The 17,621-nt window shown below is 32.4% G+C and overlaps 2 protein-coding genes across 2 annotated transcripts; both read left to right on the forward strand.

Annotated features, from left to right (window-relative positions):
- The first annotated feature begins 1,603 nt into the window (after positions 1-1,603).
- On the forward strand, positions 1,604-4,376 carry NDA2 (alternative NAD(P)H dehydrogenase 2). Its single transcript, XM_087458996.1, has 8 exons — positions 1,604-2,212; positions 2,484-2,697; positions 2,783-2,943; positions 3,013-3,078; positions 3,173-3,336; positions 3,426-3,540; positions 3,628-3,807; positions 3,879-4,376. The coding sequence occupies exons 1-8, from the start codon at positions 1,742-1,744 to the stop codon at positions 4,029-4,031; spliced, it is 1,524 nt and encodes a 507-aa protein (XP_087315122.1). The 5' UTR covers positions 1,604-1,741; the 3' UTR covers positions 4,032-4,376.
- A 7,807-nt stretch (positions 4,377-12,183) lies between these two features.
- FAD3 (fatty acid desaturase 3) lies at positions 12,184-16,165 on the forward strand. The gene is made up of 8 exons (XM_010416024.2): positions 12,184-12,929; positions 13,556-13,645; positions 14,245-14,311; positions 14,831-14,923; positions 15,024-15,209; positions 15,305-15,385; positions 15,493-15,630; positions 15,786-16,165. The coding sequence occupies exons 1-8, from the start codon at positions 12,619-12,621 to the stop codon at positions 15,981-15,983; spliced, it is 1,164 nt and encodes a 387-aa protein (XP_010414326.1). The 5' UTR covers positions 12,184-12,618; the 3' UTR covers positions 15,984-16,165.
- Positions 16,166-17,621: the final 1,456 nt, after the last annotated feature.

Here is a 17,621-nt window from a genome sequence, read left to right on the forward strand (position 1 = left end):
TCAAAGAAAATTGTTTAGGATATGTGAAGTCATCAGTTTGATTTGCCTCGCCTGAACATCAAATTAAATTTATGATTTTTTTATCAGATTTGATTTTATAACACAACTCATTTTTATATTTTAAAAAATTGTTTATCTGAAATTTAATTTTTTTCTTTAGTACTAATTTTAATTTTTTTTATGAGATAATATTTTATTATCCTAATCAATCATATATAATTTTTATCAAAATATATCAAATAAACTCACGCTAACCTAGTTTATACTAATAAAAAGTATAAGCTATAAGCTCCTAAAGGTGTCCACATAGGATTTAAAACCTCCAATTGTGATTAGACATGTCACTAATTAACATTTTTTAAAATCTCCAGAATTTTCTATATTAAGAATTATTTTAAACATCCTATCAGGATTTGACATATCATTCATTAACATTTTTAAATTTCCAGAATTTTTTAGAAAAAAGAAAAATTTAAATTTATGGAAATAAAAGAACTATGTACAATATCCCACATCCGCTAGAAAATTTTTAGACAACGAATGAGTAGTTCAAAACCATTATAAATAAGATTAATATGCTTTCAACAACGAATGAGTAGGAAAGCTTGATTTATCAGGCATCCCAGTTTAATAGTTTTATTCGGTTTGATCCAGTTTTTTATTTGATCAAACTAAACTTTAAAAATTTTCAAAAAATATATTAGAATATTTCAAATTTTTAAAAGTTTAAATATTATAAATATTGAAACTTTTAAAAGTTCTTAGCTTTTAAAAAGTTTTTAAATATTATAATTTTTAATTTTTAAAAGTTTAAAATATTATAAATATTGATGTAATACATAAATTATCATATTTATCTACGTTTGTGCTTTTTATTTCTTACGAGCTGTAAAATATATTTTTGTGTATGATTTTATAGATAAGTTGATATTCTTTTATTAATTTTTTATTTCTATCTTATTTTTTATTTTTATGAGAAAATAAATGATTTTGTTCTTGGGGTTTGATGGGTTAACAAGTTGTTTGGTAGTCTAAAAAAAATATTTTTCAGTGGAAAAATGTGAAGAAGTTGACTAGAAAAAAAAAAGAAAAAGAGTATAACGAAGAACCAGATGTTAAAAGTAACGATGACAATTACCACAAAATTTGACAATGAAAATTACAAGAAAGAATATGAAAAAAAAAACATGGAATAAAAAACACGAAAACATAGGTCATAGCGATCAATTAAATATAAAAACGAGTTAAATTCATGATGATAAAATTGTTCTGTTTTTCTGGTAGTCAAAAAAATTGTTTAGGATATCTGAGGTCATCAGTTTGATTCGCCTCACGTCGACGTCGAGTTAAATTCATGTATCTGAAATTTAATTTTTTATATTTTTAAAAAATATGTATCTGAAATTTAATTTTTTCTTTAATACTATTTTAAATTTTTTTATAAAATAATATTTTATTACCGTTATCAATTATATATAATTTTTATTAAAATATATCAAATAAACCTATGGATAATTAAAATATGATTCACATAAATTAATTTGTTTATGGGCCGTCTCTATCAACCAAACCCATAAAAGAACATATAGGCCCAAGAGTTATTAAAGCTCGTCGACAAATTTTTCAAAATGCTCCCTGAGCTGAGGAATCTATTTACCATTGACTGAAGAAGATTCTTCAAATACACACACAACGAAGAAGACGAAGAAGAAGAAGAAGAAGAAGAAGAAGAAGAAGAACAATGTTCTTGATCAGAAACCTAACACGAGTCTCACCGACGACATCATCGATCGTGACCAGATTCAGAAACTCCGGATCATCATCATCACCATACACACTCGCTTCCCGTTTCTGCACAGCTCAAGAGACTCAGATTCAATCTCCGGCATCTTCAAATGGTGTGGATCGGAGTCAATACGAAGGTTTAAGACCGACGAGAGAAGGAGAGAAACCTAGAGTTGTGGTTCTCGGTTCGGGTTGGGCGGGTTGTAGGTTGATGAAAGGGATCGATACGAGTCTCTACGACGTCGTTTGCGTTTCTCCGAGGAACCACATGGTCTTCACTCCTCTTCTCGCTTCTACTTGTGTTGGTACTCTCGAGTTCAGGTCCGTCGCTGAGCCTATCACTAGTATTCAACCTGCGATTTCTAGAGAGCCTGGTTCTTACTTCTTCCTTGCTAATTGCTCTCGTCTTGATGCTGATGCTCATGAGGTACTATACTACTGCTTCTCACTTACTCTTTCGTATTAGGTGTTTGATTTGAGAGATTTATAGATCAGACTGGTCATTGATAATGCAGGGACCTTTGAAATCTGATACCATTTTGATTAGGGGAATTAGCTAAGATTTGGAGAGTTAGGGAGAAGACTATTAGTTACTGTAGAAGTAATGGAGTTACTAAAGTGTCAGATTCAGTTTTGTTATTGTGAAGCTCATGGTGTGTTTAATTCTGTTGTTAGATGACTCGTTTCTTGGTGATTAGGTTCATTGTGAGACTTTACCTGATGGGTTGGACACGTTAAAGCCAAGGAAGTTCAAGATTGCTTACGACAAGCTTGTAGTAGCAAGTGGTGCAGAGGCATCCACGTTTGGGATCCATGGTGTCATGGAAAACGCGATTTTCCTCCGTGAAGTTCACCATGCTCAGGAGATTCGGAGGAAGCTTCTTTTGAACCTGATGCTCTCGGATACTCCTTGTAAGCAGTATTTCATCTCCTGAATATTCAGATTCAGAATTAGAATTAGAACATAACACTTCTTTGCACAATTTCTTTTTATTAGGCTTACCGAAAGAGGAGAAACAGAGGCTGTTACATTGCGTTGTGGTTGGAGGTGGACCAACCGGGGTGGAGTTTAGCGGTGAACTGAGTGACTTTATTAAGAAAGATGTTCGTCAACGATATTCTCATGTGAAGGACGACATTCATGTTACTTTGATAGAGGTTTGTTTTAAGAAGCTTCTCTTTGAAATCTTCTTTGCAGAACTCACTAAAATTTATAACTGTTTCTAGGCCAGGGATATACTTTCGTCGTTTGATGATCGTCTCAGACGTTATGCTATCAAGCAGTTGAACAAGGTGAACTCATTTAGAAGTTAGAACATGTAAAGGTGTTGTGCTAACTTTTATAGAGCGTTTTGTCTTAAACCCTACTGGTTTTAATTCACATTAGTCTGGAGTGCGGTTTGTGCGTGGGATTGTGAAAGATGTGATGCCTCAGAAGCTAATACTTGACGATGGCACAGAAGTTCCCTACGGACTCTTAGTGTGGTCCACTGGTGTTGGTCCATCTCCTTTTGTGAGGTCCCTTGGTCTTCCAAAAGATCCTGGTGGAAGGTTAGTTCATCAAGATCACTCCATTAGACCCTTTTTTGCTAAAAAATTATTCGACAGCAACTCGACTTTTTGGATGTTTATCTCTATAGGATTGGCATTGACGAATGGATGCGTGTGCCTTCTGTACAAGACGTGTTTGCTATTGGTGACTGCAGCGGATATCTGGAGACCACTGGAAAACCAACCCTTCCTGCTCTAGCTCAGGTAGATAACATTTCATACTCTTTTTTTTTTTTTTTTTTTTGCATCTCATCTCTTATACCTTTCGTTCTATGTTACTGGCCAATTAAGGTAGCTGAGAGAGAAGGCAAATACTTGGCGAATCTACTAAATGAGATTGCGAAAGCTAATGGAGGACGAGCCAACAGCGCAAAGGAGATAGAACTTGGAGTTCCCTTTGTGTATAAGCATCTTGGAAGCATGGCTACCATCGGTAGATACAAAGCCCTAGTCGACCTCCGTGAGAGCAAGGTAACAATTATATACAGACTCACTTGATATTTCTTTGAAAAGTCACTCATAAAGGGAGATTACTTGGGCAGGACGCAAAAGGGATATCAATGACTGGTTTCGTGAGCTGGTTCATATGGAGATCAGCCTATCTGACTCGAGTCATCAGTTGGAGAAACCGCTTCTATGTCGCCATCAATTGGTTCACAACTTTCGTCTTTGGTCGTGACATTAGCCGTATCTGATCTGTGTCCAAAGTGTTTCATCTCGGCCTACTGTTAGCGAAGTTGTTTTGTACAGAAACATACATCAATAACAAGCTCCAGCTGAAGAGAAGATTTTAAACTTTTTTTTTTTTGTGTGTGTGTGTGGTTCAGTGGTTGATGTGAGTAATAACTTTTTTTTTTTGTTCTTTTGAATATATACACGTACGGTATTTTGGTTTTTGAGACTTTAATCTGAGGGAGAAAATATTTTTTTTAAAAAAACAAGAATTTTATTTAATAGTCATTTAGTAATAATGATCATGTGCACGATTTTGTAGATACTTTCTATAAATGAAAGTTCTTTAATTATTTGCACAACAAAAATTTAAAATTGTTTTACAAGTACCATGTTCATCATATCAGATAGCTTTACTTTAAACATAGGAGAGCAGACAATTCTATTTACACCACGTTAGGTATATTTGGAATAATTAGGTTATATTAACTTGTAATATAATTCTTATTTTAACATTATAAATAAATAAATAAAAGCGCACCTATTGCTAATATAAAAAATAGAAACACTAATATTTTTGGTCAGTAGCAGAGCAAGAGAGTATCCCCACGAATCTAATACAGTTAAAAAACTAATAATCATTTGGTGATACAATTTGGATTTTGTGGACAGACCCTGAAGAAGTTATAATTAAAATTTTCTTTAAAAAATATTGAGGTTTGGATCTTTATATTCACATGTTCATGTCAGTTGTCACGCATGCTCGTGTATTCTCTCCAAGTGTATGCCTCTCCAAGCATACTTGTAATGCAATTTCTTTACATTTTATTAATGTCGTCGTATTAATTTTATATAATTTATTTTATTTTGTATCGTACTCCTATACTTTATTGTTTTCGTTTTGTTCTTTATTTTTTTGATCGGTTTGCACAGAAACATAATTATGCTGATGCAAAACAATAATATTTTAAGAAAAGGTATTGTCATGTTACAGTTAGCGAAAGGACAAGAGAGGGAGGGAACATTGCGAAGTGAGAAAAATAAAATAATTGACAAGTGACAGTGTCGTGGTTATGTCATATAAAATCCATTTGATCTCTCTCCGTTTGGCTTTTATGTCCGATTCCGATTTCTTCTTCTCTATGAATTGCTGCTAAAAAGTATATGAATCCCATACTTAAACCAATAATTGACTTCATAAATATCTTCTTGTTTCCTCATTCTCATTATACAATGATACATATATAAAATACAATTTTCTTGGAGGATATTTCGTTTAGATCCGATATCTAAAGGTATTTTTTTTTCTTATCAATTATATAGTACTAGTGTTATGATACGTGCCATGCACAGGTAAATTTATGTATCAGACTGTATTTTATCAAAAGATTTGTTGTATATTCACAAAAAAAATTTCATTATTCATTGAAGAAGTTTGAGATGATTAAAAGTTTATTTAGTTATGATTATATATATATATATATATTAAATGGATAGACCTATAAAATCGAACATTGTATTTGAAAGTTTATTAAGCTCAAAATAAAAGGATAAAGAGGACTTTTAACAACAACAAAATAACATTATATAAAAAAAAATATAATAATATACAGTATGTATCCACCAATTCAACAAATTTTGGTGGCCTCATGTATATCTCGTCGTATGTAAAAGGTGAAGGCTGACTCTATTTTTTCACCTTTTCTCTTGTGCTTTTCTAGATAACACATGCTTCTTCCAAGCTTTGATTAGTTTTCTTTTTCTTTTTAATGTGTTTCTCTTCCAAAGTTTTTTTTTGAGATTTGCTTGGAATCCTATCAAGCAATGGAACAAACGTTGATTAGTTCCTTTTAAAAGGAAATTGGCTCATTACAACTGAACTATTAATGAAACTTGAAGTAATTAGAGAAAAAAACATAAATTAAAGCATGAGAACTATTGCAAACACCTCTGGAATTTTTGCCATTCATATTGTTTCTCTTTTGTGGGCAAAGAATTAATCTTGGGAGACATGCAAGTCAAAGAAAGTGATATGAAAACTGTTTAAATTTATTCATAAAAACAAAGGTTGGAGAATTAGGCATGCTTTTTTACTCAGGAATTAGCCGCAAACTGGATCAAAAGTGAGTGAATATCATATACATCAAAGTTCTCAGTAAATAAAACTAACGTTAAAACAAAAAGTTCATAACTTTAAGATGTAAACCTGATGGATAGAGATGAAACAACTCATATATACGTTCCCTATTAACACGAAGCCAAGTAGCCAACTATATGAACTATAAAGAAGTTATAATGCGTACATTGTAATAGTTATAACTTTTTATCATCAACAAGTTGCAATTGAATTGAAATAGAGTTACGACACAACCAAAATATATATCTTAGTTCAAAACTATTATGTTACAATTAAGCCGTATCCTGCAATAAACTATTTAACTACGTATATTTTTTTTTTACAATATCTTGAAGCGGCTATTTGGTAAAAGTAAAACTGAGACGGGTCATGATTTTATTTTTTTAAAACAATTACCTCGTGTTAAAAGAACATATATAGTGTATATTCCATGAATGTGACCAAATGTATGAAATAAGTATGGCAACAAAAGCAGAACTATGACTTTACCTTTGAGGGCTATTCTACCTTTGCTTCTGTTTTTCTTTAGAGAAACCTTTGTCTACTTTTCTTAGTCATTCTCATGAGTGAGTGTTTTAAACTCCGGGAAACAAAATCATTACTAAAGTATGTTATTAAGCTATAGTGATGATTGGACCCACTACTCTACTACAAAATTATGTTTTTTAACAGTTAGAAGAAAGAAAAACAACTAAAAAAATTCTATAGCCGAAGATTCCAAACCGAAACATGGATGCTCTCTCGAATCTCCAAAACATGCAAACGTTATTGTAAATTTCATAGTGATCAATGGGAGTATCTCTAGTTGTAAACCAATATACCCAACTTAATCATTCATTTAACAAGAACTTTTTCTTTCCTAAGAAAAAAAAAGTTTGGTGAACCGAACAAAAAAAGAGAGAAACCAAGAATTGGTTGGTGTCGAACGAAATGACATTGTTTAGGCTTTCGGGTCAAGTAATTCACTTGATAGTTGGATACTTTTAGAAAGTAGAGAACCATTGCTTCTCTACGAACAGAAGACGACGACATTTTGTCGGTTCACACGTACACGGATTGTCCAAACTCCAAAGCATCTAATTAAAACACTCTTATTGGTAGACAAACCTAACATTTAACTAATCATGAGGTTTTATTTTCCTTCTTTTTTACCAACAAGTAGCTTGATTTCCGGCTAATAGAGTAATGGTATCTTTGAAAATTATGCTTTGTAAGATATCAAACCATCCATATGCATGCTTTGTACTTTGTGAAGTTGAAGAGACGTATGCGTACATGATAGATCGTGATCTTTAACTGTTTTTCTTCTTTGTGGTTTGTATTTTTATATAAAAAGAACGAATTTATAAAAACAGTTAACTGTTTATGTAGACCTAAGTACGTGTTTTATTGTACTCACATTGATTCTGTCGACTATAATGACTTTGACTTTTTTTTTTTTGAACAACAGACTTTGACTTTTCTATATAAGTCTTTCTGATATATGGAAATTAAATTGGTCTAGACAATTATTGGTCTAGTGTGGTGCGCGTTTACATGCAAGCAATAATTGTATAGGGATAGTGCGATATGTATACCGTATATTCAACAATTATCAGTAACTTTGTAAACATCATTTTATAGCATGGCATAAAAACCACAAACTAGCTAGATATTTAAAACTTTTCGTCATGGAGGAAACTAGTACTAGCTTCAATGAATGGTACTAATGCGTTCGTACTCAAAGGACGGGTCATTCATGCAAATGACATTTCGGCGAGTAAAAAAAACCCAAAAATTCTCACATCACACGTTTTAGTAAGAAAAAGAAAAATCGTTTTGGGAATGGGTCCATACGAAAAATCAAGCAAGGTTGATGATAATTGATGGACCATTCTGTTGGTTATATTCAGTGCGAAAGAAGATCATTCTACCTTTTTAACGTACGTCTTATCTTTCAGTTTTGAGATTTTTAAAGATCTTTGGGATGATATAAGTATATAACCGAACAAGCTAAGATTGCTAGTGGGTCTTGCATACAACAACTTAATAATACAAACTGCAGATCGGGTCATTAGTATGAAGATGTAGTATTGGAAATTGGTAAATAAAGAGACGTTAAATAAGACTTTAGTTTATGATTAGTTATGATAATTAGTAGTACAACTCATTTGTGACATATGGGCCGAGATTAAATGGTCTCAAAGGCTAGGAATTCGAACATTCTTACCTATATGATCAATCCCATGACCTGAACAAGTGTACTCTACCGTTCAATGTAAGGAAGCTTGCACCACTAGTTAGATTGTGGTCCACAGTCCATCTTCTGGTGCTTCTGGTGATGACTCAAAACGTTGTCGTGAGGTTCATGCAGTACATGAAATCTTTGTTTTGGCAGGCGTCGTCATGCACTAGATCCTTGTGCTTTGTGACCTTGCATGAGCCACGTGAATGCGTATTGTGTAAAACGTAGGTTTTTTGTGTGTGGGTCTTTTAATCAATTTAGCATGTATGAAAACTTATAATTCTTATCAGTTCAATGGTCTATATAACATCTCTAGCTAGTAATTCGAATATATACCATGTTGCAATGCAAATATATGCGCATCTTCTCCGAATAATTTTGTTTTTTATCGGATAGTACAAGAAAGAATATTAAAAAATGAGAAAATTTTGAATTGAAGAGAGAAAGTTTTGTGGGGTAGTTTACAAAAACAAATGCGAGGTGCATGTTTGATGCACGAAAAGACATCATTTCTTTACGACGTGTTCTATACCCACTCCATTCCCGCAACACTTGGTATTATTTTTCACTTCTCTATATATTTTTTGGTCTCAAATCTCAATCAACGGTTGTGTTTTTATGCCTTTTACAATAGGTTGAGTATCCAAAATAATTCGGTAACGGGGAAAATTTTAGTAATGAACAAAGGTTTCACCAATATCTTATAATTGGTTAATCTTTTAATTGAGTTTTTTATGCGTAACGCGTTAGTTTCTGTTTTATCTTATAACCCGCACGTTATTTATATCTCGGTTTAAGACAAAATCTATTATTTGTTACTATAAATTTATACAAAACAGGGAAGCATATTCCTCCGGCCCACCCTTCTATATTATTTTTGGTAGTTAACGTATTAATATATGGTTTATCTTTAGAACATAACTTTTTAGCTTGGGTATTATAGTGAGCGTCTACGAAATGATTCCTTTATACGTACACGACTTTCATGAAATACGGATGGTTATAATCCGAATAGTATAACATGTATAAACACGTAGAGACGTGTTACGTGTATGGTATTGGTAAGCCAAGTTTGCCGTTGTACGTGCTTAGATAGAGAAATATACGAATTAAAATATTAATCACAGTTGGCAAAAAAAAAATATCATAGGCCGTGTTTGAAATCTAAATCTTTATTATATTCTTACGTATATATTTTCATACAACAGAAAATGGATACTATATTACGAGTCATGTGCGAATGCATAAGTGAGTACTTTATTTGTTTAGTTAAAGATAGTCTTGTACCTAAAATGATTTCGATTAGGTATACTAAAATGATGGTACCTTAGAATATACTATTTTTGAAATCACCAACAACAATGCAAAAAAAAAAAAATGATTGTAATTTCTTTTCTGTTTTTAAATTTTAAAAACCAAAAATCATCTCGAGAAATATGTAATTATATTTCATTTCATTCATTATCATATCAACGGACTTACAAATCATAACTGAATTAACTAATGTGTATGTGTACAGACTGAATGGTTAACTTATATACTCCATGTTTTGTTCAAATAATGGCTGAGATATACGAATGATTTCATTAATAGTTTTCGAATTGTATGTAATAGGAAAATATGGCCCTTCGGAAATCACGAGGAAATCGAAGGTTGTCCTCCACGCCATGTGCGTCTGCTAAATAACAAACACATACTTCTCTTTGCGTTTTGGGGTTTATTCTCAATTATTCTCATATCTCAACACATATATAATAAAGTAGAAATAGTACGTAGCAAGTAGCCCACAGTAGTAAGCATTTGTTTGATAGCTAGAACTGTCACGTGCACGCTCATGTCTATAACACACACACACACTTCCTTTTCCTTGGTTCACTTCATAAAAATTGGAAACCCCCATATGAAGGATTTAATGTTCTTAGATTTGTTTTAATAGCAAACATCAAATGGAAATTGATACCAAGAAAATTATATATATAATGGAGTGGGTCGATTTGATTTTGATCCGGGTCAGATCATGAAAAATGGCTTCAAGATTACCCTTATGTTTGTGTGATAGACTGATAGTCATTGCACTTTCAGCTCGATATGAACCTCAGTTTCCTTAGAGATTCTGTACTTCAAACCCATTGATGTCGTGCAAACCCACTCAGTCGGCTGCATGGGGGGTTTTAGCACCATCAATTTGATGAATATTTTGGATTGCTCTGCAGTAGACTTTAATCAGTCATATAGGCTATAGCTATGCTTGTTATTCCTCCTATTTTTGTTCTCTTCTTATGGGTTTTACTCTAAAAGACCTTAGAAAAACCAAATGCTAGTAAATTAAAATTCCCAAAAACGCTTAAATGCGAAGATAAAAAGACCAAAATAGTTGTTTTCTAAATAGCGTTTGGTTGAAAAAAAAAAACCAAAATATTAAAAGAAACAAGACCAAAATGAATTGAAAACATGACACATCAAAGCTCTTTATGTACTGAGATTTGTGAGATTGATTTTTTGATTTTCTTGAGAGGTGAAACTAACGGAACACTTTTTTTTACCTCAGATAAGAGAATCTACAAAGGAGCGCTCCATTTGGTCGAATACTAATTTCATTGGCTGCATCTTTATTAATCGATTTTACAAATACTATGAAATATTAAAATATTTTCAACAAAAAATGTTTAAAATATATGTGAATTGAAGTCAATCGAATATTCATAAACAATTACCACAAAGAGTTATGATTGTACCAGAATAATAACGGACACTCAGATATTTCTATAATTAACAAGAAGCACATGATATGATACATATAGTCTATCAATTAACCGGCATTGTATATAAACAATTACCACAAAGAGTTATAGGTGAGGCGATGCAATCTAGTTTACTGGGCAGAAGCTACATAAGTATCACTGAATAAAGTCTTCCCTATGTTTCTGATTACTATATATAAACGTACGGTACGTTTAGGTTGCGAACTCCAGTCATATACAAGGTCGATATTCATGTGAATATGTTTTTTCCAAATAAAGAAAAGTTGTTTCAAGTAATTAATTGCATATATAGTGAATTGTTGTAGTCAAAATATGTATAAAATAATTAATGCGTAAAATCGTAAATGCGTGCTGGAAAAACAGTTAAGAGAAAAGAAGAGGTAGAGGAAACGCCTCATTTTACTGTACAAATTCAATGTCTTCTCCTCTACTAACCATAAATGTAATGGTTCAGGCATTTGAATACATCTTCTTGAAACATAGGAAAATGTTATGCTATTTTCAAATAAAACAATATTAAAGCATTTTGACCACACTTTGTGTTGTTTTTAATCCGCATCAAGTGATTTGCCTACAAATAGGTGCAGGCAATTAAGAAACGGCAAAAATCGGTGATGTTGAACTATTTAAGTGATTTAAAACTAATTGAAACAGCTACAAACCTCTTAATTTTTTGGTCAAATAAATCAAGAGTGATCATGTACTGATGTGTCAATTACATTTTAATTATTCCTCTTATTAATCACCGAACTAATTTTCACTACTATGTATTAATACTAGCCACTAATTTTAAGATATTTTCCTTTTTTCCCTTTAAAAAAAAACTATTTGTTGTCCATTTTACATTACAGGATATAGTTTTTTTTTAATCAATTAGCTTTCTCATATATAGTTTTTTAGTATAAGAAATATTATACTCGTTGTCTTGTCAGTTTCGGTGCACAAATATGGTCAAGAGATGAATATAATTTACAGTTTGACAAAAAAAAAAAGATGAATATAATTTATTTGGTATACTTTGGTACGTGCAAGGAAAAAGCAAAGAAAAAAATAGGGATTCACCTTCCTTTCAGAATTACCACTTTTACAAAGAAATAAATCATGAGAAATATATATTTTCAAACTTACACGTATTTTGAAGAAATGGTAAAGTTTTATTCTTGTTAAAATTTTATAACTCACACTTTTTCTCCAATTTGGTTTTTCATTGAACAACGTAATAAAACAGCAATTTAAAAATCAAAAAACAGCAAAATTACCCTTTTTATCCTTTTAATAAAATTAAAAAATAAACTTAAAAAAAAATTAAAAAAAATTGGAGTTATTCTCTCATTTGTCTACAACACATCTCTTTTCTCCCTTTATATAAACAAATCACACAAACCCCAAAAAATTCATCAAACCCTTTCTTCTTCTCACCACATTTTTTTTCTTTACTGAGCCCATTTTGAGATCCTCTCTCTTTCTCTCTCTCTCTTTCTCCGGAGATGGTTGTTGCTATGGACAAACGTAGCAATGTGAACGGAGATCCCGGCGCCGGAGACCGGAACAAGAAAGGAGAAGGGTTTGATCCGAGTGCACAGCCTCCGTTCAAGATCGGTGATATAAGGGCGGCAATACCAAAACACTGTTGGGTTAAGAGTCCTTTGAGATCAATGAGTTACGTCGTCCGAGACATTTGCGCCGTCGCGGCTCTTGCCGTCGCCGCCGTGTATTTTAACAGCTGGTTCCTCTGGCCTCTTTATTGGGCCGCTCAAGGCACCCTTTTCTGGGCCATCTTCGTCCTCGGCCACGACTGGTAATTTTTTTTTACTAATGTTACGTTTTCAAAATAATTTAATTTAATTAATTATTTTTTCAATTTAGTTTTTGTGACTTTTTTTTGCTTTTTTTAATTTCATCGAATTCTTAAATTATACTTTGAATTTGCACGTTCGATGAAGTATTGTCGCTAACTTCAATATTTGTTCTTTTGAGGTTACTTTAATTTGTTAAAAAACTGAAAAAGAGGATCCAAGATTTCTGTTTTTAGATTTTTTATTTTTCAATAACGTTCCACTATGATGATTAGTTAGTCGTAAGACTCGTAACAAAATATCTAAAGACTTTTCTATTATTAATTATAATACCGCATTTCATGGATCTACGTTCGAACTTCACAAATTACTATTGTTTCTTTTAGATCTACGGTTTTTTATTTTCTAATTATTCATGGAACTATTGAATTATTAATATAATGTACCAATGTACTTTCGACATTTATACACGTCATATATATATATATATATATATTCTAACCTTTCTTGAGGCGTTTTATATTATGAAAACATGGGAAAATATTAATATTTTTGCAGTATATTATAAGATTTATGTGTATTTAATGAATATTTATGTGAAATTGAATGTGTAAAAATAATGACACAGTGGACATGGGAGTTTCTCAGACATTCCTCTGCTGAATAGTGTGGTTGGTCACATTCTTCATTCCTTCATCCTCGTTCCTTACCATGGTTGGTAAGTTATTTACTTTTATTCTTTTCTCTTATTTTTTTTTTTTACTGTTTACGTTGTTATTTTTGGTGTATTTGGTGCATGATAGGAATTTAATATGATAACCTTCAGTTCAATCGGATTTTTTTTTTTTTTTTTTTGGGGTGTATTGCAAATTTTGTGATTATAAAATAATGCATGTGACTATATGAGGTGGCTTTTGATTTTTCCACTCCAAAAGCATCAAATCTTTTAGTAACCAACCAAAAAAAGAGGGCATCAAAACTTTTATTAAATGTTGTGGGCCAATTTATGGCCCATTAGCCAACCTGAGCATGAAGAAATTGATGTACCTTTGTCTAATTAACATTAATTTTGTGAAAGCCAAATGTGTTTTTTTTTTTTGGGTGTGAGATTGAGATTGATGTCCTAAATGCATTCATCGGCTGGTATCATTAAAAAGTAGATTTGTATGCATCATTATAGTACTGTTTGTTTGTTACTTATCCCCTAGTTATAAATTTGAAGATTGTTAGAATCTGACGCAAAGAGTTGTGTATACTTGTATTTATAGAACAAAACATGAACTAATTTTTTGTGAATTTATATAATTGGGGTTGTAGGAGAATAAGCCACCGGACACACCACCAGAACCATGGCCATGTTGAAAACGACGAGTCATGGGTTCCGGTAATCTTCCCTTCTCTCATCTGTGTACTCTCATCTTTTCTTTTTTCTTTCCTATATTAGAATTTTTATATGCTAGCTTACTCCTACAATATGTTTTTTTTTCTTTAATGGTATGTTTTAGATATAGATTTAGTTTAGGCAAGTTGAATCCTAACAACAACCACTTGGTCAAGTGTCGTTTGTTGAATCAGTAATTGATTTTTTTAGTGGTTTATAAAATCAACTCTGTCAAAATATGATACTTCTAATATATAACTTTGATAGTGGACCACTTATATTCGGGTCCTTCGCATAGGACGATTCTCCTCGAAGTGCGAATACTTTTCTTTTCATTTTTTTGTTTCTCTTCTTGTCGTTTTCGTGATATTTTGTCTAGATCTTGAAAAAATACATAAAATTAAAAAAAAAAAAAAAATAGAATGCACATGCAATGTATAATGATAACGATTAAAACCATAATGTAAATTTATACGAGTGTATAAATTAATAACAATAGTCATTTTAATCAAAACATTTCAGTTACCAGAAAGGGTGTACAAGAACTTGCCCCACAGTACTCGGATGCTGAGATACACTGTCCCTCTCCCCATGCTTGCTTATCCTCTCTATCTGGTAAATGTTTTTAAATCCTAGTCTTGCACAATAATTGATTTTTAGATTTTTTAAAGTAATAAAAGTTGTTATTGGATTTTTTTTTTTTTTTTTTTGACAGTGCTACAGAAGTCCTGGAAAGGAAGGATCACATTTTAACCCATACAGTAGTTTATTTGCTCCAAGCGAGAGAAAGCTTATTGCAACTTCAACTACTTGTTGGTCCATAATGTTTGTCACTCTTATTGCTCTATCATTCATCTTCGGTCCACTCTCCGTTCTTAAAGTCTATGGTGTGCCGTACATCGTAAGTTATTTCATTTTTTTATACTGTGTCTGTGTGAGCAATTTTATGCAATACATGTTTTTGACATAAATTTTGGATCTATTTGTTTTTTTCAGATCTTTGTGATGTGGTTGGACGCTGTCACTTATTTACATCACCATGGTCACGATGAGAAGTTGCCTTGGTACAGAGGCAAGGTAATTTTTTTTTTAAAACAACTATATTTATGTTTATAAGAAAACAGAAATCTCTAGAAATATTAGCAATGTTATATAGGAATAGTTGATTTGTTTGAAAAATATAGGAATGGAGTTATCTACGTGGAGGACTAACAACTATTGATAGAGATTACGGAATCTTCAACAACATTCATCACGACATTGGAACTCACGTGATCCATCATCTCTTCCCACAGATCCCTCACTATCACTTGGTCGATGCCGTGAGTGGATCATTTCATTATATATATATATATATATATATATATATATATATATATATATATATATTTTTACTGAGATTAGTTCTAATAATACATAATAAAAGGGGGGGGGGTGATTACTAATTTGTGATTTGTTTAATTTGAATGATTGACAGACTAAAGCAGCTAAACATGTGTTGGGAAGATACTACAGAGAACCACAAACGTCAGGAGCAATACCGATCCACTTGGTGGAGAGTTTGGTCGCAAGTATTAAGAAAGATCATTACGTCAGTGACACTGGTGATATTGTCTTCTACGAGACAGATCCAGATCTCTACGTTTACGCTTCTGACAAGTCTAAAATCAATTAAATCTCTTCCTTTGTTTAGCTCTATTAGGAATAAACCAGCAAGTCCCCCCCTTTTTTTTTTTTTTTTTAATTTTGTTGTTGTTTTTAAGTTAAAAAAGTGTACTCGTGAAACTTTTTTTTTTCTTTTTTTTTTTTTATAAATGTATTTACATTACAAGACGTAAAGTTTTGTTCTTTCTCTTTTTTTTTCCGCTTTTTATTTTTAAGTTAACATCAAAAAGATTTGAATAGTAGTAGTAGCTAGTATTTGTTTCAGACAAAAGCAAAATGAAAAGAAAAAGACAGTTCCACTGAAAGTACGACAAAATGCACGCCGTTTGTGGTCCCTGTCATAACGACAATGTGTCACGGAGTTGTCGCTTTTTTACTTAATAGGCCTACTACTTACTCTTACTACTTCACGGCCCAAGAATATAGTAATATCTAAAGCCTCTTAAATGCATATCTCCAAGGAAACCAAATGAAGTAAAGGACATTGTTTACACCACATCCACCAGGCACCAGTTATAGAAAATTTGGGCACAGTACTGTATAGGGTAACTTCAGTTAATTCCATACTCACATGATTCTTTAAAAGCTAGTATGAAGTTTTTTGTGGGTATTAGACGCTAGTGTAGTTTTTGGTTGTTATTCCTATATTTTGTTTGTTTTGATATCACTCAAGCTTTAGGTCGAGTTTCAATAGTGGTGGACTGAGTTTACTACTTTGCGTAATTCATAGAAAATGTTACAAAATTGATGTAGTTTATAGCTATTGTCCCAAAAAAAATCCACAAAGACTTCTTATTTGTTTGCCAAAAAAGAAGATGCAAAAAGCAAAATAGCAAATCCTATAAAGAGTAAAGAGTGAGTTTTTGACCCAAAATAGCTACGGGCCTTCTCTCAAAATCGTTTGTCGATCTGTTTAGCAAAATGGAAATCAAAATCATAAAAATCTCTATAATGGAGGTAATGCAAATCCATAATGTCAATTTTATAAACATAGCGGACCGACGTACTATTTCCTTCCAGAACTATCGTATCTTGCCATTTCCTCATTGATCTTTGACTTCTTACCATTTCTCTTTCGGACTTATATCCTCCGCCTATTTCCTCCCGAATCCATACTTCTCCGCCTATTTCCCCCCGAATCCATACTTCTCCACCTATTTTCCCATCTAACTGGGTTTACAAAATTTTGGAACTAAACCTGATATAAACCCATATTAAACCGGTATGAAACCAATTTATAACTCGGGTAATATATCCAACCCGATCCGACTTCTTCTTCTTCTATTTTGAAACGATAACCCTCAAATTTGCTACTAAGAACCCTAAAAATCGAAATTGAAAAGGAAATATTAATTATGAGATCGATACTTTTTCCACAAGTATTGTGTGATTCGGAGAAACTGGTTATAGCGATGAGGAGATGAGCCGGTGGTGATGATAACGAGTTTGCGAACCAGATGGTGGTGAATGGTGATGATGAGATCCGATAAACTAGACGGTGGTGAAAATTATGACATCTGCTGGTGATGATGAGATCCGGTGACCGAGAGGTCCGAGACAGTGACAAAGATGACGAGATCTGGTGGTAACGATGAGGAGACGAGACGAAGAAGATGATATTGCATATGAGATGGTGGTGATGATGAGA

This window comes from Camelina sativa, chromosome 7 (assembly GCF_030686135.1).
Source record: "Camelina sativa cultivar CO46 ecotype springtype chromosome 7, ASM3068613v1".
NCBI classification, from domain to species: domain Eukaryota; kingdom Viridiplantae; phylum Streptophyta; class Magnoliopsida; order Brassicales; family Brassicaceae; genus Camelina; species Camelina sativa.